A 23,417-nucleotide genomic window follows, 5' to 3' on the forward strand; every position below is an offset into this window, starting at 1 on the left:
TTTTCTAAGTATTACCCAAGCTGATCTATCAAGGCACTAATTTACATTACATCCCTTTGAGGATTTGTGTTTTGTGTTCGGAATTCCGCCTACCTGCAAAGGACTGGAAGGGGCTCATGGTATCAGGAAAAGTTAACGGAAACAAGCATAGATAAAAAACAGAATAGAAGCCATCTTAAAGAGGGTGGAAATAATCCTTAGGTCACTGTGTGGATTGCTACTGCTGGCCCTCGGCTTACGTCCCCTGGCAGCTGAAGGACGGAGGGGACCGGCTCAATCTCAGCGGCCGGCATTTCATCTACCGCAAAGTTGGGCACTGACACGGCTCTGCAGAGGCCAGTACCCGCAGGAGCTCTGGTCACGAGGGCTTCCCCAGAAGAGTCCCCCCAGGTCCCCAGGAGGCCCCCAGAGGCATCAGGACGGTCCTCGGTCAGGCCTGGCAAGACAACCGAGCGAAGGCACCGAGCGCCCGAGGAAGGCTGCTGAGCTAAGTGGGCTCCGCCGCTCCTAGGGCCCCCAGCACCCGGGCCGCCGCACGGCTGCAGCAACGGGTCCCGGGGCCGGCGGGGAGGGCAGGTCGGGGCCGCCGCGGGGCACAGCTCCGGGGGCCCCGAGAGGCGCGCTCCCCGCCGCCGACAGCCCTCCTCGCCCCCGCACACGGACGATCCGAGGGGCGGCCGAAGCCCCGGGGGTCCCCTCCTCCGCGGGCCCCCCAGCACCAGGCGCTGCCATCCCACTCCTCCCTCAGACCCCAGAGCTCACCCACCTGCAACTGCAGTCTCCGAAGTCTCCACCCTAGTCTCGCTGCCTCCGCAGGCCTGACTGCGATTGGCCTGGACTGCTGTCCCGTTAGCGCTTCTCCGAGTGTGACTGGCGTAACTAGGGGACTCTCGGCCTTGGTCCCTCCCTCTGCTCGCCCGGCGGCCCCGCCCTTTGTGACGTCACGCGCTGCCGCAGAGCGCCGAGCGCAGAGGCGGGCCTCCGTCTCCGCCCCTAGCCGATCTCTCCTAGAGACGGCGGCGGGGCCGGTGTAGCGAGAGCTCCCGGTAGGCGGGGCGTCGTGCACGTCGCCGTCCGCTCCGCCCCCTCCGCCCCGACGCCGGGAAGAAGGGGGCGGGGCCACGCCAGCGTCCGCGCCATCAGAGCCAGGTTGGCGGCGAGGTCCTTCCTCGGTGCATGGTCTCGCCCGCCCAGCGGTCTCGCTTGGTGCCGGCCATGGAGGGTGTGCGCTGGGCCTTTTCGTGCGGCACCTGGCTGCCGAGCCGCGCAGAGTGGCTGCTGGCTGTGCGGTCGATCCAGCCCGAGGAGAAGGAGCGCATTGGCCAGTTCGTCTTTGCCCGGGACGCTAAGGCAGCCATGGTACTACTCCAGGTCTGGGGTGCGGAGAGCCGGGGCCGCAGCCGCTGCGGAGGCGGGGCCCGCGGCGCGTCCGGCCCGGCGCCCTTTGTGTGTCGGGGCGGGCTGGCGGCCGGTGGCGGCAGCGGCCCCTCCCCCGGGGCCGGCGGCGCGCCTCGTGGGCACTGTCTCTGCGGGCGCTCGCCAGGCCCAAATCGCGCTCCCCGCGCGCGGCCCCGCGGCACCTGCCCGAGGGCGCTATGCACGTGCCGGGCCCCGCACACAGCGACAGGGCGCTCGGGGTCGCTGGGGGAGGCCTGCGCCAGCCTCCTGGTGCCGGAGAGCCCGGGCCCCGGCGGGGGGATGCCCCCCAGGCTTCCCTTCCCGACTGCGTAGCTTGGGGAACGCCATTTGAATGCAGGTATTGATTGTAGTTACGCGTTTTGAAGCAACAAAGGGAAAGTTGCATTTCAGAATTCCTCTGCTACAGAATGCAGTTTGAAATAGCCTCTGATTATCATCACTTCCAAGACCGCCATTTCTCAAAAATGCCCCTGGATAGAAACACCTTTTCGTTTGGTGTGTGGACTTATTGATAGTGTTTTGAAGACAAAGTGGTGAATTTCTTTTTAACTTTTTTGTAGTTTGTAAGAAATTGTGTAATGTAAAGTAATGCAGATTTTAAAAGTCAATATTAGAATGGAAGGGGAAAATCCTTGAAAGATATTTTATAAAATATTATAGACTTTTTTATTTCATATCCTTGTGGTTTTGGTGATTTTAGTAATTTGTTAATAACTAATGGAAGTGGGACGATGGAAGGGGTATATGTGAGACAAGTCATGCATTGCTAATCATTGAAGCTGAGTGATGGGTATATGGGATCTAGGAATACTTGGACGTAAGCACAAAGATGGGGGTACAACAGGGCTGTTCACTGGGAAATTTTTATAATAGCTAACCTAGAGCCAGCCTGAAAGTCCGGTAATAAGGGAATAGTCCATCAGGGGGAGTATCTTGATATTATGAAATACTATACTACAGTTAAAAGGGGACGGACCAGACTCCTATGTACAGACATGAAATAATCCCCAACACTTGGAAGTTATAAAGCTTAGGCGTGGTGCAGTACTCCATATACTAAGATCTCAAATATGTATCTACATGAAAAAAAAAGCATATCTAAATGAAAAGGTATTTACATACTAAGAAGACCAGAAGGATGCAGAATTGTTAACTTTGGTTGTTTGTTGAGGGGAGGGAATTGCTGAAGAGGGACTTTATTTATTTATTTATTTTTAAAGATTTTATTTATTTATTCGACAGAGATAGAGACAGCCAGCGAGAGAGGGAACACAAGCAGGGGGAGTGGGAGAGGAAGAAGCAGGCTCCTAGCGGAGGAGCCTGATGTGGGGCTCGATCCCGGAACGCCGGGATCACGCCCTGAGCCGAAGGCAGACGCTTAACCGTTGTGCCACCCAGGCGCCCCTGAAGAGGGACTTTAACTTTTTCTTCTACCTTCTTAAGCTTTGCTTAAATCTTAATACAGCGAGTTTAGTACTTCTGTACTTTTAAACACTTGAAAATTAATTTTAGAAACCACAAAAATAGTCTCTATGTTATAGGCAGAGTACCCGAATCTTTAGTAGACATCAATACATACCATATGTGTTCTTTACTTAACAGGCTGGTCGTCTGATGATAAGGAAATTAGTTGCAGAGAAATTGAATATCCCTTGGAATAATATTCGTTTGCAAAGAACTGCAAAGGGAAAACCAGTTCTTGCCAAAGACTCCTTGAATCCCTACCCCAACTTCAACTTCAACGTCTCTCATCAAGGGGATTATGCGGTGCTTGCTGCTGAGCCTGAGCTACAAGTCGGAATTGATGTGATGAAGACCAGTTTTCCAGGTAATGTTGCAGTTTTGCAGTACTGGCTGGTTTTCTCAGTTCTTACCTGTTCAGAAATGTCAGGCCAGGAGATGTATTGCAGATACTTAAGCTTAGGGAAAATGTGCTCAGCACTCAGTGGTGGTGTATCTGAAAGCATGTATCTGAAAAGGGTGTATTTCCCTTCTTCCTTGAACATCAACAGACTTCTGCGTCAAGTAAAGATTCTCCGTTACTGGGGGTGCATGTAAAGCTTTGCCAAGAGGCAAAGTGAAAATATCAAGGTTTTCTTTTTGGATTAGACCTCAGCTTGCTAAGTAAGACTAAATTTGAAACTGTTCCAAGCTTGTTAAATGTTATAAAGAACAGTTTTTAAATAGGTTTTAAATAGGCTTTTACTTAAATAGATGTTAAACCAAACTGAACTCAACAGTTTTGAAGAGCATTCTATTCAGAAAACATAGTAATTATATTGTAAGAACTTTGTTTCACTCAAGTATTTTCCAAAATTCATCAGGAAGTTATTGTTTTACTTAAACTCTCACTGGTGAAGTACATTATAGTCCTTAGGTGGAGATAACATGTCTTTGGTGCTGTATCTGAGTACAGCTCTTTGCAGCGCATTTACATTCGCGAAAATGAAGAGCAGGTAGTAAAATATTTAACTTGCTTGTATTTTGCTTTAGAAATTCATAGTTGGTGGCTGTAGGAACCGTTTACATTGATTGTGGGCTTGAGTGTGCCGAGGCCATTTTGCTAGAGTGAGGTTCTCATCACTACGCTGTAATTTTCATCATCGCTCACATTTAGTGAGTGCTTACTCTCTGCCAGCACATTTTACCAAGTGCTATACGAAAATTGTCCAATTTGATCATTCCAGCTGCCTCTTAATGAATGCGCTAGTATTGTTATCAGGAGATAAGGAACCGGCTAAGGAGAGAACCAGCATCTTCCTGATTCCAGAGCGTGACTTCCGCATCTCCGCACTGTCTCCACCGCAGAACCTTTTCTTGTGTTGCCCTTAGCCTGGAAGACTTGCATTAACTTCACCCCACCCTGCTTTCTGCAGGGATAACTACATGCTGGTTGGTGGTCACCTCAGTCTTACCTTAGGGAGGCCTTTGTGGACCCTGTGTCGTAGCTAGGTTCTTTAGTTACAGGCTCTCATAAAATAAATTCCTTCATTCCAGTAACCTCTCTCAGCTCCTGATGACTTGTCAGGATACTTGATTGTCTTTCCCGGGGTCCGCAGAAGCCCCAGGAGAGCAGGAACGGTGAGCTCCTTCCGAGAGGTTGGTTGCTGCCCCAGGTCTTAGCCCCCCACCTAGCTGAGCGACACCAGCGTGCCCTGAATGCCTCGTCAGGTGAATGAAGCTGTGCTCTGTGCTCCTGCCGCGAGGCTTCAGAGTACGGCTGGGGGTCTCTTCTCGCTCTTGTCCTCGATGTGTTTACCTGGCGTTTTCCCACCACTTCTTTTTTTCTGACCTGCTCATAAACCTGTGCATTAGAGCTCTGTTCTCAGCTTTCCTCGGGAAGCTCTCCTAGTAATAATGGGGACTCTTGACCCAAAAATCCCTGGGTAAGCGTCAAAGCATTTTTTTTAACCCCCTAAAATCGTTTACAACATTTTGTGTGAATATGCACATGTGTTTTTCTCTGGAGAGGATCTGATTTCGAGCAGGATCACAGAAAGCTTATTCGAGGGGCGCCTGGGTGTCTCAGTCGGGGAAGCGTCTGCCTTTGGCTCAGGTCATGACCTCAGGGTCCTGGGATCGAGTTCTGCATCGGGCTCCCTGCTCCTCGGGGAGCCTGCTTCTCCCTGTGCCCCTCCCCCTGCTCATGTTTTCTCTCTCTCTCTCAAATAAATAAATGAAATCTTTAAAAAAATAAAAGCTTATTTGGAAAAGGTGAGCATGGCAGCGAGTGCATATGCTTTCATAGCTGTCTTTTGTCCTTATTCCAAAAATCAGAAATTACCTGAGAAGCCGCAGGTCCTTACAGCACAGTCAGCACAATTACGCAGTGATGGCTGGCTCGTCAGGTTCATACCTGCCTTGAAATTAGGCCTGTGAGACGGATTTTATTACCAATTTCCTTCTTGGACAATGTTGGCTTATGGTCAGTCCTGGATAAGCAGGAATTACTAATTGAAACTCTTAATCGTTGGTAGGATAATTCAGCAAAAATTGAAAACTCAGTTTTGTGTTAATTATATTTTATTGGAGCCCCCCCCTTTTTGACTGACCTTATTTGGCTGGTCTCAGAGTCCAGGCCTTTTACTATTCGTTGCGTCATTGCCAGAGAGCTGTTGATATGTCTCCTCACACAGGGAAGACCTGTTTTCCACTTGTCACCAGTGTTGTGATTGTCACTCATTTCTGAAGTATGAGTGCACACAGTTTCATCTCTCAGGGAGGGGCGGTGTAGACGCTGTTTTCCTTTGCTGGAGGGTCCTTTGAATTGCTCTGCCTGTCGGCCTAAGTGAGGCGTGTTGCCGAGTGACGGAGGGTACAGCTTTGTGCCTTGCGTCGGACAGCATCATTAGATGTCTGCTCTCGAGGTGCAGTGGCCTTGGGGCATCGCGGGTGCCCTGAAAGACTCGGTTCCGCGTTGTCATTCACCTTCTGTCCGCGCGAGCGTCCTGTGGGGACTTCGGGTCTCTCCTTCCGGTGGGTGCGGCTGTTTGTCCTTGCCCTCCAGGCTCCCCCAGTGCTGCTGCGGCAGGGCGGTGGGGGACCGCTCATGGCTCTGGGGGGCTCCGGGGGCTCTTCCTTCTAGCCAGATGCCCACAGTTGTGGAGATTTTTCTGCTTTATGGAGCTTTACACCAAAGTACCTCGTGCATGGTTGGCGCTCAGTAAGTGACTGTCTGGAGAAGAGGGATTAGAAGACATTGGGAACCCAGGTGTGGGGAAGGTGCCCGTGCAGTACCTTTCTAACCCCTGGGGGAATGTAGGTCATCGTTATAGTTTGCTACCCCCAGTTGGGAAATCGGTTTTTCCTTCATTTTCTAATTTTTATACAGCGTTAAAGATTTTTGTAGTTACAAGAAAGTTATAAGTATAAAAAAAGATAAGTCTTATGAATTGTTTAATTTTGTTCTCCTATTTACAAAGTAAGGCAAGTTAAGATAGATACCGTGTAAAAATTATGATTTAAATTTGGAAAAAGACCTAAGTAAATTTTTCCCTTGATTTTACATTTTCAGATTTCCATTTTTATTATAAATGTTGCTGGGTATTAATTGGCAGGACAGAATAACTCGGTATTTTGAGATTTTATACTAACTTAATAGCTTTGAAATGATTGTCAAGGAACTGCTCTCTAGAGCAGCTGCTGACTTAAGTACAGTAAGTGTAAAGTGAGAGGGGGTCTCCTTCCATCACACTGTTCCCTGCAGTATTATAATTAGTTCCCCCTTTTAACTTTTGTCCCCACCTGGGTAGTACATTTCTCTGTACAGAGGACAGTGGTCTTTAAAAATACCTACAGCAGTTTTTTCAAAACTCTTGGATTAGTTCTTAACAAAATCCAATCCCCTTAACATGACCCTATCATCTTGATCTCGTTTCTCTCTCTCTCCACATTTCTGGCTGCTCTCCTTGCTCACTGTCTGCTGTCCACACTCATCTTTTATTACCTCGAGTGTGGCAGACATTTTCCTGCTCGGAGTCCTTCCTTCTGCCTGTTCTTCTCCCTCTTCTTTTCTCGTAGCTGAGACCTAAAGGATGAGAAGTAGCTGGTACCTTCTGTACTTTCTGACCCTTCGTGGCCCTTCTCATTTGTGATGATAAGTTAGTTACTGGATTACCGTCTGTGCTCCTGCGCTAGAGGTCAGGAACCAGGGCTTCTCTGTCTTGGCCACAGTGGACCTGGTACTTAGCAGAGTGAGTAGCACAGAGTAGGTGCTCCTTGTTTATTGCATGTACAGATGGTTGGAGTTCTAGGTTTTACTGAAAGTATTTGTTGAAAAATGAAAAAATGAGTACACAACCACAGTGGAAAATGTTATTCATCTGAGACTCCAGTTGGAATATGAACTGTTCTCATAAGTGAGGTTTGATTACAAATAGTTCTTCCTTTGGGTCTTCCTCCTCCCCATCCACGTGTCTACCCAGCTGCTTCTGTCCTTCACCTGGCCCTTTTCTCGAGTTCGGTGTTCACCCTTGTTGCTGGTACAGTCTGTTCCCCTGTCCTTTCCACGTAGACTGGTCTCTGTTCGCCCAGACCTGCGTTCTGCAGATGTGCTTAAAGCATCTTTCCTTTCCAGGCTTGGAGACGTCGAGCCTGCAAGTACCTTAAGTAAGTCCCACTTGCTTCTGTACTCTGCATGCCTCCCTGGAAGGCCAGGTCTTCACTGGCAGGGCGTTTTCCCCCTTCCTGGTTACGCGGCGGGTCTTCACTGCACAGAGGATTTGAGGGGGGTATGCAGTGTAGAAGTAGTGTTCACTGAGCGTCTCTGCTTTGTAACTCCTGTGAGTTACCGTCATCTGCTTAAGCCTAGGGTGTAAGGACTATTTTTATTTTATAGAGCAGAGTAAGACGAGGGCACCTGGGTAACTCAGTTGGTTAGGCGTTCGACTCTTGGTTTTGGCTCTGGTCACGATCTCAAGGCCCTGAGATCCAGCCCCACGTGGGGCTCTGCACTCGGAGTGGAGTCTGCTTGAGAGTCTCTCTCCCCCTCCCTCTGCCCCTCCTCCTTCTGTGTGTGCTCACGCCCTCTCTCTCAAATAAATAAATCTAAAAAAAAAAAAAAAAAAATAGAAAAACACGCTGGCCCAAGGTGACAGCTCAAAAGTAGATGATCATGGATTTGTACCCATGATAGAAAACCCACATATGTAGCCACTGCACTCTGTAATATATGGCCTCTCAGTACTAGATTTTATGGATACCTGTTTAAGGATTTGCAAGTATAAAAATATATGAAAAATTCTGTGGAACTGGGTTAAATGAATTTAAAGTCTTTATGGAGGAACTGATGTTTTAAGAGTATAAAAAATATAGTGAGAGGGACTGGCTTTACCGTTCTAACTATGTTGGCATTGGAAACAGAAGCATGGCATCACCAGAACAGACAGCTAAGAGCGCTAAGAGAGCCCAGCATTTACATAGAGTAGTTCAGCGGATAAAGATCATTTATTAAATGGTACATTACTCACAAGAGTAATAATAGCTTATTGACGATTTGAATTTGTTTTTTTGTATAAACCACTTACTGGTACTTTCTAATCATTGTATAAAGTATCTTTATATATTATGGATATTTATTAACAGTTTATTGACCACATTTGTTGGATTTTTCCCGTTTTATTATATATTTATCTTTTAAATTCAGTTATATTTTTGGCCATATGAATTTTATTTTATTAAATACATCTATCTTTTTCTTGATAAATTCTGAATTCTGTCTTGTTTGGAAAAAATAATTGATAAAAGATTTACTCTACCCATAAAGTAGCGTCTACTAGATTTTGTTCTAAAATTGCAATTTCATTTTTACATTTAAATCTTTCATTCCTCTAGAATTTGTATGTGTATTATGTTTTACATCCTAAAGGCTAAACAATTCTACTACCGCCAGTGCTGGGTAGATTAAGGCATAAACCTGGAAAGTGTCTGGAGGTAGAAAGTACCTAGTAAATGTTAGCGCTAAGGTCGCTGGGCTAGTTGCTATTGTTATATGTATAGAATGGTGGTTCTAACATGGGTTGGGATGCTAAAACCAACCAGGATGCTTCTTAAAAATGGGGACTCCTTGAAACCACCCCAGACCTGCTGGAACAGAATTTCTGAGCTTATGGCCAGGATACTGTATTTCAGCAGTTTCTCAGGTGAGTGGCAGGCGTTAGGGAAACGCTGTATTCGATGTAATTTACAGAGCCAACAAAGAGATGGTAACACATCCCGTTTTTTAATGATTGAACTCATGAGAAAGCCATTAGATCCCATCTTACACTGCACAGCAAAACTAGTTATGTTTTCCTCCCAGTTCCTAGAGCACAGGGAAGTGTCTGGAGGAAGGATTCCTGCTGAGCTCACAAAGGGAAGAAGGAACCGCGAGGTCAGCAGATGGGATTGATTTCGTATTCAGTCTTCTCTCTCACAAACTTGGTGGACAGAGGTTAATATTGTTAATATATAAAATGCTTGGAAGTGTCGATGGGAAGGCGCTGTGGACTCACTTGGTGAAGGGACAGGGTCACGACAGAGCCCACACACAGCTGCAGGAGCGCCCGCAGCGAGGTCAGGGCATCTGTCCGCCGCGCACTGAATGGTTGCGGGCACGTCCCGTGTGTGTTCCTTGGTCTCCCCGACTTTGTCCCCTTCTCAAGCTTCAGAAGCCCCACAGATGTGTTATGTGAGTGGCAGTAAAGAGCAGGTGGTGGCCGGATGTGGACAGCGGGCTCCCGGCGTTGCGCCGAAGCTGCCTGGCGTGCAGGAGCGCGTCGCACGTGTATGGCCTGTACGCCTCTCAGTTCCCAGGGCTCCTGGCGGAGTCCTGCAAACTCCTGTGTCTTCCAGCGACAGGACTTAACGTTCCAAAGGCTACAGGTCAGTCAGCGTGTGGACAGGGTCACGCTCCCTCTCTTATTCGCGGGAAGAGTCCTTCGTCGCCGCCTCCTGGTCCCCTGGCAGTCCCTGGCTTGAGCTATATCGCTTTGGTTTTCCCTTCGTCTTCACGTGGCCTTCTCTCCTGTATTCTCTCTCTCTGTGTCTTAGTGTTTGCCCGGTAGAGACGCCAGTCATTGCCTGTGGGGCCTACTCTAATCCAGTGTGACCTCATCTTGACTTGATTACGTTTGCAGACTGTACACACAAGGTTACATTCCTAGGTTCTGGGTGGGCATGAATTTTGGGAGACACTGTTCAACCCAGTACAGTCCATCCTCTGCCTTCCCCCTTCCCCAGTTTCTGTCCTTCCCACATACAAAATCCCATCCCAGCCTCTCCAGGTCTTAGCCTATTCCAGCATTAACTCTAACTTCAAAATCTCTTCTGAACATCGTCAACTCAGAAAGTTCTTAATCATTTGAGTGATCTCACTCAGGTAGAGGTGAGACTGGGTATGTTCCCTGGTGGGGCAGAATTCCTTTCTTCAGTGAACCTGTTAAACTAGAAAATAAACCATCTCCTCTTGTGACTCGTTGTTGGAACAGGCATAGGATATACATTCCCATTTCAAAAGGGAGATGTTGGAAGAGAAAAGGGAGGCATGGGCCCTAAGCCAGTTTGAAGCCCAGCAAGGCAAATGACCTAAGGTTTCGAGGTCTTGGAATAGTCCTCGGGGTCTCTGCGCGCTCTCTGCTGGTCCCTGGGGTGGCCCCACCCTCCTGCCCCTTGCCCCTGCCTTCAGCATCTTTCCCTTGTCTTGAAGGATAGTGCATTTGCAACCAGGGAATCCTGTCCTCGCTCTGTAGGCCTGTTTCCTGCCCATGTGTTGACACGTGTGTGTTGACAAGTGAGCATTTATAGAAACACGGAGAGCAGCCAGAGTTCAGGTCTGCCAACGTGGGGGGCTTCCAGCCCAGGCTGCTGCATTTGGGTCCCGTGCGTCTCTGTGACACGTCTGTGGAGGGCCTCCAGAGCGCCGTTGTCCGTAAGCTGAGAGAGGCCTTGCACACTGGCTTGTGAAACCCAGTAGGAGTCGCTCGTACAGTTTTGCTTTATTCTGGGTTTGCTGGTAAATCATACATTATTGTGTACATACTAATTGAAATTTTAGAAATCTGTCCCCTCCCACGGAAGCAAGAATATATGTAATCCAATATTTAGGAAATGATACTTGGAATTTCTACTATGACTTACTGTCAGAAGCTAAGCGTTGTCATTCTGAAGCACACGGTTGGACATTGTTCCCCCCTAAGGATCCCTTTTCTTTAAGGAAGAAAGGTGAGCTTCACCTGAGGTGCTGGTCTAGATACCCATTGGTGACCTTGTTTGGGGGCCATTGATGTAGGTGGGCTTTGTGGTTCTTTTTTTTTCTTTTTTAAGATTTTATTTATTTATTTGACAGAGAGAGAGGGAGAGAGAGAGACTGCCAGCGAGAGAGGGAACACAAGCAGGGGGAGTGGGAGAGGAAGAAGCAGGCTCCCAGCAGAGGAGCCTGATGTGGGACTCGATCCCAGAACGCCGGGATCACGCCCTGAGCCAAAGGCATATGCTTAACGACTGCGCCACCCAGGTGCCCTGGGCTTTGGGGTTCTGGCACCAGGAGGATTTTGTTCATAGGCTTGCAGCAGCAGCTGGGGGCACTCACTGTAAATTATTTCATGGTCGGTTAATACTGTATGTTTAATGAAGTTCATTGTGGAACGCTTAGTTAATATCTGATACTGCTTTTCCTAGTTTAAGCTACAAGAGAGGGGTCTGGTTTCTGTAAACTTGGTTAGTCTGGAACAGAAGTTTCTGAATCATCTCTCTATATATGTAAGTTCTTAAACTTCCAGTAGGATGATTAAATCAAAGACTGTGTATTAGGAGGATTTTCCAGATTATATGGCTGATCATTGTGCTGCCTTCAGTTAGTTTGAGGGACAGGGGCTCCTGGGTGGCTCAGTCGTTAAGCGTCTGCCTTCGGCTCAGGGCGTGATCCCACCATCCTGGGATCGAGCCCCACATCAGGCTCCTCTGCTGGGAGCCTGCTTCTTCCTCTCCCACTCCCCCTGTTTGTGTTCCCCCTCTTGCTGGCTATCTCTCCTCTCTGTCAAATAAATAAATAAAATCTTAAAAAAAAAAAAAAAAAGATAGTTTGAGGGACAGATATGTTGTTCCAGTATTTCCTACTGGTATTTTTTTTCCCTGTAAATTCCAGTTTCTTAGATACACTGTACCCAGCAGACTCTTCACCAACTATGTGTTTCCACCATAGTGCCACACCGTGGCGCTGTTGTGCTTTGGCTGAATATTTACAAAATCCTCTTTTCTGTTGCTATCAAATCTCTTATTTTGTGGAATGGATAAAATGCTCTCAAAAGTATATGAAAACACACTCATATTGGATACTTTTTTAGCTGTACATAATCAGTTTGTGATTGCTTTCAGTGATTGTGCTAGATTGCTTTTTATGTTAATCAGTTCGTTTTTTATTAGCATGCATATTTAAATTTTTTTTTTCTTGATTGCCCCATCTTATTTAGTTAAAAAATCAGAGGGCTTTTTGAAGGTTATGAAGAAACCAACACACAAAATGACGCTATAGATGACAACAGGCATATATTTTAAATACGGCTTTTGGGGTAGCGTTCCATTAAAACTACAGTTCTACTCAAAATATGCAATGCCGTCTTCCAAATCCAAGGTAGCTTTTCCCCACTGTTACTGTTCTGTGCCAGGACCTATTGAAGAGGAATCAGTTGATGATTTATGTCTTTATAGCTTTGCTGGGCTACTTTTAGGAAATGATAGTCTTTTAACAATATGAATAGATACAAACAGTAAATATTAGTTGAATTTATAAAATGCGTTGAAATGTATTCTTGAGAAGAATAGAGTGCCGAGGAGTAGATAGATGAATTAAATGAGTCTGATGAACTTGAAAATACGAGCGTGTTTGTCTTGATCTGTAAAGGACCACATAGCACTCATGGTAGGGTCATCAGAAATATTTCCTGGCTAAACAAGAGGAGACTCCTGATTGTGTTGAAGTGGGAATGGCAGGGGAATCATAAACCGTTGTGTGCACGTGTAATGTGTTCTGCCCTCGACAGAACTGTGGGAGTGGTAGTTGGTTACTGTAGGACCCGGTCTGCTCATCATCATATCCCTGGCATCTAGCACTTGGGTGTTCTCAGAGTGAGTGATCATCAGAGGAGCCCTAATTGTTGAATCCTCTTGGGGTGAGTTAGTGATAAGATGACAATAAAACATCAGGTCGGGGGATTTAACATCTTTTTTCCCAGACAAGCTTCTGATGCCCACAGAGAGTATGGTGGCGGCTGTCAGTTCAAGAGTGGTAGTGAGCCAGGTGGGCATGTCAGATTTTAGGGCAGGGTATTTTGGAAATGGGAATTGGAGTTAGAGTAGTTAACACAATCTGCAGAGGGACAGCTTTAAACAGAAGACAGTATTTCTGCGAAATAATGTAGTCATGAATGAAGGACATAGGACAATAGACCATTAGCAAGTAACCAAATGATGGTTAAGTTCATTTATTCATATAGTAAACGTGCTTCGTCTCCCTTGGGCCAGCTGGGCTGTCGGTGTGTGAGGCCAGGGACCAGGACTGATCATTTGTAACCATTAGTTCTATACATGTTTGTGTAATGTTTATACATAATCTCCATATTTGTACGGTAAATAAAGGAGTGACAGTAGAAACGTCTTTCTTAGTGGTAAAGATAGACAAACAACATAGTTATATTTTGGAAAAATATAATATGAGAGGCATATCTTGTATTTTTAATTTGCATCTTAGCTCTCAATTCTGAGAATCAGATTCTTTGAGTTCTTCTATTTGTTTCTTCTGCTTAGAATGCTCTGTAATGCGTGGTGGAGCAGATGCTAGGGGCGGGTCTCAGTTTTCTCAAAATGAGCTTATGTCACAGGGGCATCCCCGAAAAGACAGAAATTAAGATCTGTTTTTATTTGGAGATGTCAGATTAGAGAACATGTGGAGAAATCATTATTTTGAAGGAAATAAAATATGTTACTTTTGTAGTCAAAGTGGTAACTTAGAATAAAAACAAAAGAACGATCCTTAACTTTCTTCCGGTTCTCAAAAATTTATAATAAAGAATTTGCTCTTTCTTTTCTGTTCTGTAGCAAAGAAAATGTAAACCCCAGAGAGTATCTATTTTAAGAGTGTTTGTTGTGGATTTCTGATACTCTACCACATATAGAAAATTTCCTTCTAGTTACTTAGAATTTATACCACATTTGGCTGCTAAATTTTATCAGATTTTCGGAAGGCATCTATTGATATAACCATATGTGGTTTTTTTCCCTTAATTGTTTAATAATCCACAGAATTTCACTATCCTATTAAACATGCTGCTGTTTCTGGACTAACCCCTGCCAGTCACTGAGTGTTATTTTAATTCCCAGCTTTGATTTGCTGACATTTTGTTTAGGATTATTGTGATTATATTCAAAAATAAGGTTGGCCTGTAGCTTTCTCTCTGTACTCTTTAACAGTTTTGGTAATAGAACAGCTGTTTGTTTTTTTTTTTTTTAAGATTTTATTTATTTATTTGGCAGAGAGACAGCCAGCGAGAGAGGGAACACAAGCAGGGGGAGTGGGAGAGGAAGAAGCAGGCTCATAGTGGAGGAGCCTGATGTGGGGCTCGATCCCATAACGCTGGGATCACGCCCTGAGCTGAAGGCAGATGCTTAACAACTGCGCCACCCAGGTGCCCCAGAACAGCTATTTTTAATTCTGTATTTCCTCAATTGGCAGGTCGTGGTTCAATTCCAGAATTCTTTCATATTATGAAAAGAAAGTTTACCAACAAAGAATGGGAAACAATCAGAAGCTTTAAGGATGAATGGACTCAACTGGACATGTTTTACAGGAATTGGGTATAATTTCTTTCTAATTTTGAGAGTAAAAGCCTATGTTGATCCCTTAGCTTCACTAAAAACAGCAAAATTCCTTTGGTTACCCAGTAGTTCCTAGAGTGTTTGAAGTAAATGGGTGATTACTTGGGAACTTCATGATTTTTATGTATCATTGTTACATCATAATGACATTTAAGAAAATTAATGTGTATTCAGTGTGCAGAAGGTACTTGCTCTAAAGCTAAAACAAGACCTACTTCTCCCTGTTTATAAGTAATACTAATGTTTTTGTTTTCAAAGGAACTCATACACATGAGGCCTTATTAACAAACTAACATAATATTTACTACATGCCAGGAGACATGCTTGTCATACATTGGTTAATTTAATTATCATGACAGTGCTGTGAGGAAGGTACTGTTAGTATCTCATGTTACTCGTGACAGAACGGAGGCACCAGGGGTTAAGATTTTATTTATTTATTTATTTGAGAGAGTGCGAGTGAGAAAGAGAACGTGATCGGGGGAGTGGCAGGGGGAGAATGAGAAGCAGACTCCCCGCTGATCCCGGGACTCCAGGATCATGACCTGAGCCGAAGGCAGATGCTCAACCAACTGACCCATCCATCCGCCCCCAAAATAGTAATAATTTGTAACTGTAATGGAGCATAGAGTTAAAACTCCAGTTGCGTTGGGCCTGTAGAGTTTATGAAGAGTTTTGCCTGCTGAATGCTCTACTAGAAAATACCTTTGTATTTTAGGCACTGAAAGAAAGCTTCATAAAAGCCATTGGTGTTGGACTAGGCTTTGAATTGCAACGGCTTGAATTCGATATATCCCCATTAAATCTGGATATCGGCCAAGTGTATAAGGAAACACGTTTGTTCCTGGATGGAGAAGAAGAAAAAGAATGGGCATTTGAAGTAAGAAATTTATCACACTTACTCTAACTGTAAGAATCTCCGTATTGCGTGCATGTCTGGGGGGTGAGTTTGGGGGTCTGGAATCTGCTGTTGGTGCTCTGAAGGGGGTCAGGGATACTGTGAGTGCATTTAGGCCGACACTTGAAAGGGAAGTCACAGTGAGTTCCGTAAAATGGGAAGGGAAAGCAGCCGTGGAATAAAGAGCTTTTCTTGCATGAACAGCCCAGGGCAGCCACTGTGTCCATGATGAGGGGTTAGAGAGAGTCCAGCTTGACAGCTACGATCACGCACCCACAATTGGCTGGGTTAAAGATTTTGGTGTCTCTCACTAGCATTTCTTGGTTGCTAGAGAGAGAAACCCAAACCAAACTCATTTAAGGCAAAAATATAGTATTATAGGCTATTAGAGTGATTAATGTAACCAGACCTCAGAAATAGCTAGAATTCAGGACTGAAAAACACAGACATTTTTTATTTTTTACTTTTTCCTTTATGTATGACCCGGCTCCGTTTATTATAGACCGAAATGCTAGCTTGGACATACTCAAGAATCCATTATTTATTGTAACAAATGCAAAGGGCTTTCTCCTAAACTGAATATTGTATTTCACCCTGGAAAGATAATGCTGTAGAAAAATGAAATGTTAGGTCAAGAGGGATGTCCTTTTAAAGGCTCTCAGATTCCATAACCAGTTGCTGTTTAGAAAGGTCACCACCAAAAGGTTCCAAATTAAATGGTTGAAATAGAAATTATTTGCACTGAAAGGAAAGTGCTTAAAGAGTAGAAATGTTAATATTTAGGACAGATACATTTTCAGCTTTGTCATTGGGAAAAAAATTGTAAAATTTGAATGTTTTAAGTTACAGCTTGAACTTTTTGTGTTTAAGATGGGCTGCGTAACTAAGAAAATAACAAGCGCTCTCACTGAAGCAGATTAATCTTTTTAATCTAATGCTAAACTATCTCCAAAAAAGATAAAATGTTCTTGTTCCCCTTTGGCATGTTGGAGATTATAGGGAGGTTCTGGTATTCACAGTCATTTTATGGATAAAATTTATAAGCTTAGGAAGGAAAGTCTTGAAAATTTAGAAAGTCTTGGAAGTTAAATCTTAAATTCACTGAGTGAACTTGTTTGAGTAGGTAGCGAAGTTGCTTGCTTCAATTTTTGGTTGAACTAACATTTATTACATGTGTTATCCTTGACAGGCCTTAACGGCAACGTTCCAGTTATCCTTTGAGTATGCATGTGTTGTAACTGAGTCAGTCGTTCATTGTAAGGTGGTTTCTTTATCTTTGCTGTGTCATATTTCATATTTGCATGGTGCTGGTGAGGTCTGAGTAGCTAGGAGGAAGCTTCCTTCTGAAATCCGTGTCACTGAGTCGTGGCTTCTAGCGAGACGTGTGGGTAGTTGAGCAGGACATCCTGCTGTGTCGGCGGACGGGCGGAATGCAGACTGGCGGTCGCCCACCGTTCCTTCTGAAGCTCCCCTTAGATGCAGACACCACAGAACTCACCATCTAAGTGCAGTTGTAAAGGTGGTTACGGCCGAAACGTGTCTGCAGGATGACGTGTGCGCGGTCAGTGTGTTCGGTGAAGAACGGAAGGCCGTGTGTCAAGAAGAGCCGTTGCCTATCGTAGCAGATACCGTGCGCTTGCTTTAGTTAGAGGGAAATACCTTTGACCCCGTAAGTCTTCTGACACTTCGCTGCTTATGTTTTTTCTTCTTTTAAACAAACCTGTCCTTACTGAGTCTCATTTATTTTTTTTGCTAATTTGGGTACCTTAAGGTGTGAACATACGAAGAGGATACTATTTCTGATTGTAGTTTCCTATTTCAAATTGGTATCTTATGGAGGAATGCCTTGGTAGGGTGGCTTTTCATTGGAAACCTTAATAGTTTGGGTGGTTTTAATAGTTTTTAATAGTTTGTAAAGATATTGAGGTAACTGCCTCAGTATCTCCTATTCTCAGCCCCATCCCCATTGTTTCGGACCCAGCAGAAGACAGAAAACTGTGTGTTCTTTCAGGCTTACCTATGAGTCTTCACGGAGTTTCCATGGGCTGTACTCCGTAGTTCATGAAATGCTTACAGACCAGGGTCGCGGTCTGAGTTTTGTACGTGTGCACTTGAGGTACGTCCAGAGTAAACACCACTGACCGCCGAGGCCTATCTTGAGGTGCCGTCAGATAGGATACTCCGCCTAGGTGGTCTTCTCGTTGAAAATGTGTAATCAGACCAACAAAAAATGAGCAATGTTCTATTAATAAAGGAGGGACAGTAATGGGACCTGTATCTTAAAATAGTGTCGTAAAAGACACGAATGCTAGCAAGACAGGACAACGGGAAGCAGGCTCTGACCCCGAAGGGCCCTGATGCTAGAAGGTGGGAACGCCGTAAGGGACATGAGTGGATTCAGTCGCAAACGCTGGCACACGGGCAGCAGAGTCAGCTCTTCTCTCAGGGTAAATGTACTGAAGCTGCTAACTCGTGTGGCCACGTGAGAGAATGTCCCGAGTAGGAAGTACGCACTGAAGTAGTCACCAGTCAGGGGCCACGGTCGAGGCGACGTCTTAAATGGGTCAGGGGAGGTGGGGGATACATGTGTGTGCGTGTGTATGCAGAGAGGAGGGAAGGGAGGTTGGGAAACACAGACGTGCATCTGAGTTTGCGTATTTAGTGATGTTATTCACTACCTTTATTTTGCAGGAAAGCAAAATAGACGAGCACCATTTTGTCGCCGTGGCTCTTAGGAAACCGGATGGATCTAGACGTCAGGGTGTAAGATTTTAAGATTTCTCTTTCTTTTTTCTAAAAAGCATCAACCAATGTGGATTTTGTTCTTTATTGATGGAAACAATCATTTGGTTTCTATCAGGTTAGAGATGTTTAAGATTATAGATTTAAAAGTGTTTTTCATGATCATATCCTTAAGATCATCTGAGATTTCACAGAAATTTTTGAAAAGTATGTTACCTGTTTCTTCATATTCACGAATATTACAAAGAAGAAATTTTGGTAGTATTGTCCTAGTACTTGTATTTCAGTAGGAGCTCAAGATAAGCACTGTCTTAGTCCCCTTCTCAGTGGTTTATTTCCCGGTGACCTGGGGCTGCGGAGAGTATAAAGGTGCCAGCTGAAGGGTGTTGAGTGATGGCATTGTCGGGCAGGTTGAACCGCTCCCCCTCTCACAGCAATCTCTTGAATTATTCCCACAGTTACAGGTTCACACACGGGGGCGGGGGGACATGTGTCACGTTGGGCAGAACGCTAGTCTCTGTTCTTCCTGTCTCAGTCTGTGTTTGCTTTCTGCTGCTCTGAATTGTTCCGTGAAGAAATGAAACAGAAACACCCTTCGGGTAGGGGCCTTCAGCCTCCGTAGACACAGCTATGATTCTGGGAAGGAATACCTTCAGGAATCCTGGTAGTGCTAGAAGGATCGGAGCTGTATGCATGCCCCTGTTTTTTGGGAACCCGTGTGAGGCACCACAGCGCGACCCGCATACCCAGACAGTTGCTCTGTACACAGACCCTGCTTTTGATCCATTCGCAGAGGATTTAAAGTCTTTGTGCTTCGTTACAAGGGGTCGACTTGTTAAGATGCGCCGTCACCTGAAGCTGTTCTGGCCCGGGCTGCCTGTCCTCCGGGGACGTCTCGGCTTCATGCTGCAGAGCACTGTACGCACTCTGTCCCTCGAGGGCGAGCGTGCTGTCCGGGAGACCTGGCTCCCAGTCCCCAGTCTGCCATGTTAACCTGTGGGGTGAGCTGGCACAGAGTCCTGGATCTTCCTGAGCCTCGATTTCCCCATCTGTAAAGTTGAGATACCAGCCCCATCAGTATAGTTGTGAGACGTAAATCACGTAAAGTCGTAGTGGGCCTGTTAAAGCACGTGATGAAATCCATGTGCTGTGCTCCCAGAGTAGATGTGATGGTGGAGAAGGTCCCCACGGGGCTGGGTTGTGACGGGGGCTCTACCTGAGGACATGGTACCGTGTTCGCATTCAGTGTTGAATGAGTCGTTTCCCGGACAGGTGCCGCGTCCCTTGTGGGGTGCTGGGAACTACCAGAGCGACCCTGCAGACAGTTCTCAGAAGTCTGCATTGTGGCCCTCCTCATCAGAAAAACCTAGCCGCTTATTAAAAGTGACATATTTTGGGGATCCTTTTAACTCATCTATCAGGATTTTTGGATGTGTGGCTCAGAAATCTACATTTGAAACAAATACCATGGGTTATGTACCAAAAAAGTTCAAGAGTCAGGTTATTTGTTAACTTTTCCTAACTTGTTATGTTGGCAGCACTAACGTAACGAATAATTAAAATTATCTAGAAATTCTGCTTTGTTTTATAACTTAATATTACTGACCTGTAAAGTTTGGTCTTACTCTTTTCCTAATCATGAGATTGACCGTAAGCAGAGCATGCAGTAAAACAATGAGGTAATCTATTCTTTCCCCTTTCAGGTTCCATCTCAAGATGATTCTAAACCAACTCAGAGGCAGTTCACTATTCTCACCTTTAATGATTTAATATCATCTGCCGTTCCTATGACCCCTGAGGATCCTTCATTTTGGGACTGTTTTTGCTTCACAGAAGAAATTCCAATACGAAATGGTACAAAGTCATGATAGGATTCCCCGAGTAACAAAGGAAAATGAAATCTGTTTGTAATCTTCTGTATTCACTAAAAAAATAAATGCCTGATAGTATCAAATTTTATTTCAAAAACCAGTTTTTAAAAAAAAACCCAACTTTTCCTATTAGAAACAGCAGGCTGTCAGTTGAGGATAGCTCACTAGAATATGTGTTTCCCTCTTCTTTTCCCCCCAGTTGCATTGGATTGACACACAGAGTAGGAAAGGTAGCCGAATCCTAAAGTGATAAGTGCTGTTGTAGAAAAGAATAGAAAAGACAGATACGCAAAGAGGAAACATTTAAATTCTTACCTTTCAGCGATGGTGATTCCTAAAACCTGAAGTATCTTTCTAGACCTTCTAGACAAGTGAATCCATATTAGTATGCTTTTTTTTAAATGGAAACATAGTGTTGTGTAATCTTTTTATTGTTTTAACTGCACATCTGGTCATCGTCGTGCGTTTGTGGCATAACTGACAGGCGCTGGAGGCTTGTACTGTCAATACCAGTTAGGTATTGGTTATACATGTAACTGGTTAATACCGGTTAGGATGCTTTTGACCTGAGGTAACGATGTCCAACTGTAGTGAACCTCAGTAGGCAGGTGCGTTTCTCATCTGACCTCACACACACACTGCACAGGTGCCCTTGAGGACACATGGTTTGCCTGAGCCTCAGTTTACTGGTTTTGCCTTTGGCTTCTCTCCCTCGTTGTAAGAGTTGTTCTTGTAGCTCCAGCTTCGTGTTCCTGCAGTTGTTTCTTTTTTTTTTTTTTTTTTTAAAGATTTTATTTATTTATTCGACAGGATAGAGACAGCCAGCAAGAGAGGGAACACAGGCAGGGGGAGTGGGAGGGGAAGAAGCAGGCTCATAGCGGAGGAGCCTGATGTGGGGCTCGATCCCATAACGCCGGGATCACGCCCTGAGCCGAAGGCAGACGCTTAACCGCTGTGCCACCCAGGCGCCCCCCTGCAGTTGTTTCTAACAGGCAGCAAAGGCCATTTCTCCTCACATCTTCCTGTCGGTGAGAGGACTCCCCGAATCCCCGCATTTCCCCTCAGGTCCTGTTGACTCGGATCCCTGAGAAAGCTGTTCTCCGACAGTATCCGCCTGTGTGGGAAGTGGACTCTGGGTCGGGAAGAGGCTGAGGTGCGGTCGGGGGCAGGGCCTCAGGGGGAGCATCCATCCCACGGCCCATGGCCTGAGTGAGGTGCGCCCCGGCTCAGGGGCTCCTCTCCCCGGTTGGGCATTGTGATTGTCTGCAGTTCTTACCGTCCGCAGTGGTGCAGTGACTGTCCTTGTAACCCCACTGTGAGGTACATGCTTCTCTCCGTCCGCTAGAAACTTCTAGAAGTGGTTCACAAGGCTGGAGTGTTCTTAGAGCTTTGATAAGTATTGCCAGATTGCTCCCAAAAGACCCTGTAGTTTCCACTTCCAGTTAGTGTTATGTGTGTGACCAGCCCTTCACCCCCACCTCCCTTCTCCCCACTCAGCTGTAGATATTAGCCCTTTTTTTAATTTAATCTTTGCCAATATAAGTGAAAAATGGTATCTTATTTTTTTAATTTGTATTTCTTTAATGACAAATGAGATTGATACATCGGTGTTATTGGCTGTTTTTATTCCTTTCTTATGAATCGCTTGTTCATTGTCTCTGCCTGTTTTAATTTAGCAAATAGGACTTAAAGTGGGAACATAATATACAAGGTGCCAAGACCATCCTATCGATGAAAGAATCTCTTTTATGGCTGTAGTGCATGTCTTGGGGAGTTAAAGTCTTGTTACTGTTAAATATCAAGAAGTGAAATAATTTCCTTGTTTTTGTTACTAAAATTAAAAATTGTGTGTAAATTGTATAAAATTAGATACTTTGCTTAGTAAAAAAAAAATGGAATGTTTTGTAATTTTTTTATTTTATTAAGCATGCCCAAATATCCCAAGCATAGTAAGTAATGTTTTTAAAAGATCAAGTAGCATCTGAAGTAGGAAACATTGTTATCCCCAGCATGAATGTACGGGTGAAGTGAAAACCTGTCATCTGCCTTGTCATGATAATAAAGCAGTTAACTTTCGTGAATTTTTATGAGCCAGGCACTGTGCTAGATTTCATGTTTTGTGTTTCTGTTTCTTAAAAGTTACACGTAGTTTATACAGTCAAATAGATCTGCAGGTTTGTTTTTCTGAATAAAAAATAACACCACCTTGACCTCACTCCCCAGCTTCCTACCCCAGAGCAAGCTCTTTCTGTTACCATTACCGTCTCTTCCAGTAACAGGCTCTGTCGCTTGTACTTGGTTTTTCACCTGGAGGCATTCGTTTAATTCCTAGTGTCAGGCTTGCTCCTCTGCGTCTAATCCACTGGCTGCTTCCTTCCTGCTCCCCTTCCCCAGCAGAATTATGTTGTAATTCAGTGCTCACATTACTGACTGATTCAGATTACGGAATGCCGTGCACAGCGGAGTGATGGGACGTCATTCTCACCCCATGCGGCGTTTTTAGTTCCGTGAGTTAACAATTGACTTTGTTTGCATCGGTTTCTATGTACTTACTGCTAATGCGACCCCAGACTCTGTTAGATGTGTGACTGTCTTCTCCAGATGTTCACACCTGTCAGTATTCTCAGTTTCATCTATTTTCTCGAAGAAATCGTTTCTGGGGCAACGTGTTTTGTCCAGTGTGGACTTGGTCCCTTCTCTGGCTGCTACAGTCACCGTCCTGAAATTGTTTTTCACTGTCTGCTGAGGGTTGCTTGCCTCTCCGGTCCTCTGGAAGATAACATTTTCCGAGGCTTTATACGAGGAAGGGGCAGTCCCCTTAGGCAGTGATGTAAGTGACATATCCGCTGCTGACACATTGTTCCATTCCCCTCCCGCCAAAGCCCAGTGTTCAGTCCTGCTAGTCGTTGAACCCTCTGCCGGGCTGGACCACAGTGCTGTTGACTCTTACTATGTTTTGCTGAGTCCCAGGTCATTTGCATTAAACCATACTGCTCAAGGTGCATTGGTTTCTGGGAGTAGTTTCCTGCATAGGAGCTGATGGGTTGATGTGAAACATGGCTCTGTGTAGGGATGTGTGCATCTTCACACACCCCTTGCAAATAGATGGGGGTAAATTTTCAGTTACCTTTTTCGCTATC

General features: G+C 45.2%; 2 protein-coding genes across 13 annotated transcripts in view; one reads left to right on the plus strand and one right to left on the minus strand.

Moving 5' to 3' along the window:
• The window catches only part of KBTBD3 (kelch repeat and BTB domain containing 3), a 36,608-nt gene extending 35,604 nt beyond the window's left edge, over positions 1-1,004 (minus strand). For 9 of the 12 annotated variants that reach the window (XR_008960885.1, XR_007189625.2, XR_007189621.2 and 6 more), the window contains exon 1: positions 767-1,003. The gene's annotated coding sequence lies outside the window, so the exon portion shown is untranslated. Of the gene's footprint in view, positions 1-766 lie in introns of all 12 variants that reach the window. The other 3 variants (XR_007189619.2, XR_006410268.3, XM_026505861.4) reach the window with 1 other exon arrangement.
• AASDHPPT (aminoadipate-semialdehyde dehydrogenase-phosphopantetheinyl transferase) lies at positions 990-22,358 on the plus strand. Its single transcript, XM_026505867.4, has 6 exons — positions 990-1,359; positions 3,022-3,247; positions 14,624-14,745; positions 15,485-15,646; positions 18,356-18,427; positions 20,110-22,358. The coding sequence occupies exons 1-6, from the start codon at positions 1,177-1,179 to the stop codon at positions 20,272-20,274; spliced, it is 930 nt and encodes a 309-aa protein (XP_026361652.1). The 5' UTR covers positions 990-1,176; the 3' UTR covers positions 20,275-22,358.
• The last annotated feature ends 1,059 nt before the right edge of the window (positions 22,359-23,417 follow it).

The sequence above is a fragment of the Ursus arctos genome, unplaced genomic scaffold (assembly GCF_023065955.2).
Source record: "Ursus arctos isolate Adak ecotype North America unplaced genomic scaffold, UrsArc2.0 scaffold_22, whole genome shotgun sequence".
In the NCBI taxonomy this organism is placed as follows: Eukaryota; Metazoa; Chordata; class Mammalia; order Carnivora; family Ursidae; genus Ursus; species Ursus arctos.

Bases quoted from the DNA above. Each gene is read 5' to 3' on its own strand.
- AASDHPPT (XM_026505867.4), top strand. From the start codon at position 1,177: ATGGTCTCGCCCGCCCAGCGGTCTCGCTTGGTGCCGGCCATGGAGGGT. The intron at 15,647-18,355 runs GTAAGAAATTTA...TTTATTTTGCAG, and splicing joins AAAAAGAATGGGCATTTGAA to GAAAGCAAAATAGACGAGCA. The intron at 18,428-20,109 runs GTAAGATTTTAA...TTCCCCTTTCAG, and splicing joins ATGGATCTAGACGTCAGGGT to GTTCCATCTCAAGATGATTC.